The 533-nt window shown below is 52.2% G+C and overlaps 1 protein-coding gene across 1 annotated transcript; it reads left to right on the top strand.

Annotated features, from left to right (window-relative positions):
• Nucleotides 1-4: 4 nt before the first annotated feature.
• Nucleotides 5-527, top strand: LOC109954391 (heat shock 70 kDa protein 1-like; the record flags this gene model as incomplete). Its single annotated transcript, XM_020589737.1, has 1 exon — nt 5-527. A coding segment is annotated over one exon (523 nt), but the record flags the coding sequence as incomplete, so codon positions are not given.
• Nucleotides 528-533: the final 6 nt, after the last annotated feature.

Genomic DNA, 533 nt, shown 5'->3' with positions numbered 1-533 from the left:
CAACAACCTGCTGGGCAAGTTTGAGCTGGCAGGAATCCCACCTGCTCCACGAGGGGTCCCACAGATCGAGGTCACCTTCGACATTGATGCCAACGGCATTTTGAACGTGTCTGCGGTGGACAAAAGCACCGGCAAAGAGAACAAGATCACCATCACCAACGACAAGGGCCGACTGAGCAAAGAGGAGATCGAGAGGATGGTGCAGGACGCTGACAAATATAAAGCTGAGGACGACATTCAGAGGGAGAAAATCGCTGCCAAGAACTCACTGGAGTCCTATGCCTTCAACGTCAAAAGCAGTGTGCAGGATGAGAAGTTGAGGGACAAAATGAGTGAGGAGGACAGGAAGAAGGTGATTGAGAAGTGTGATGAGGCCATCATGTGGCTGGAGAACAACCAGCTTGCTGAGAAAGAGGAGTACCAACACAAGCTGAAAGAGCTGGAGAACGTGTGTAACCCCATCATCAGCAAGTTGTATCAGGGAGGAATGCCCACTGGTAGCACCTGTGGACAGCAGGCACGAGCTGGAGCTG

The sequence above is a fragment of the Monopterus albus genome, unplaced genomic scaffold (genome assembly GCF_001952655.1).
Source record: "Monopterus albus unplaced genomic scaffold, M_albus_1.0 scaffold8047.1, whole genome shotgun sequence".
Taxonomy (NCBI): Eukaryota; Metazoa; Chordata; class Actinopteri; order Synbranchiformes; family Synbranchidae; genus Monopterus; species Monopterus albus.
This window is presented reverse-complemented; position numbering and strand designations above follow the sequence as displayed.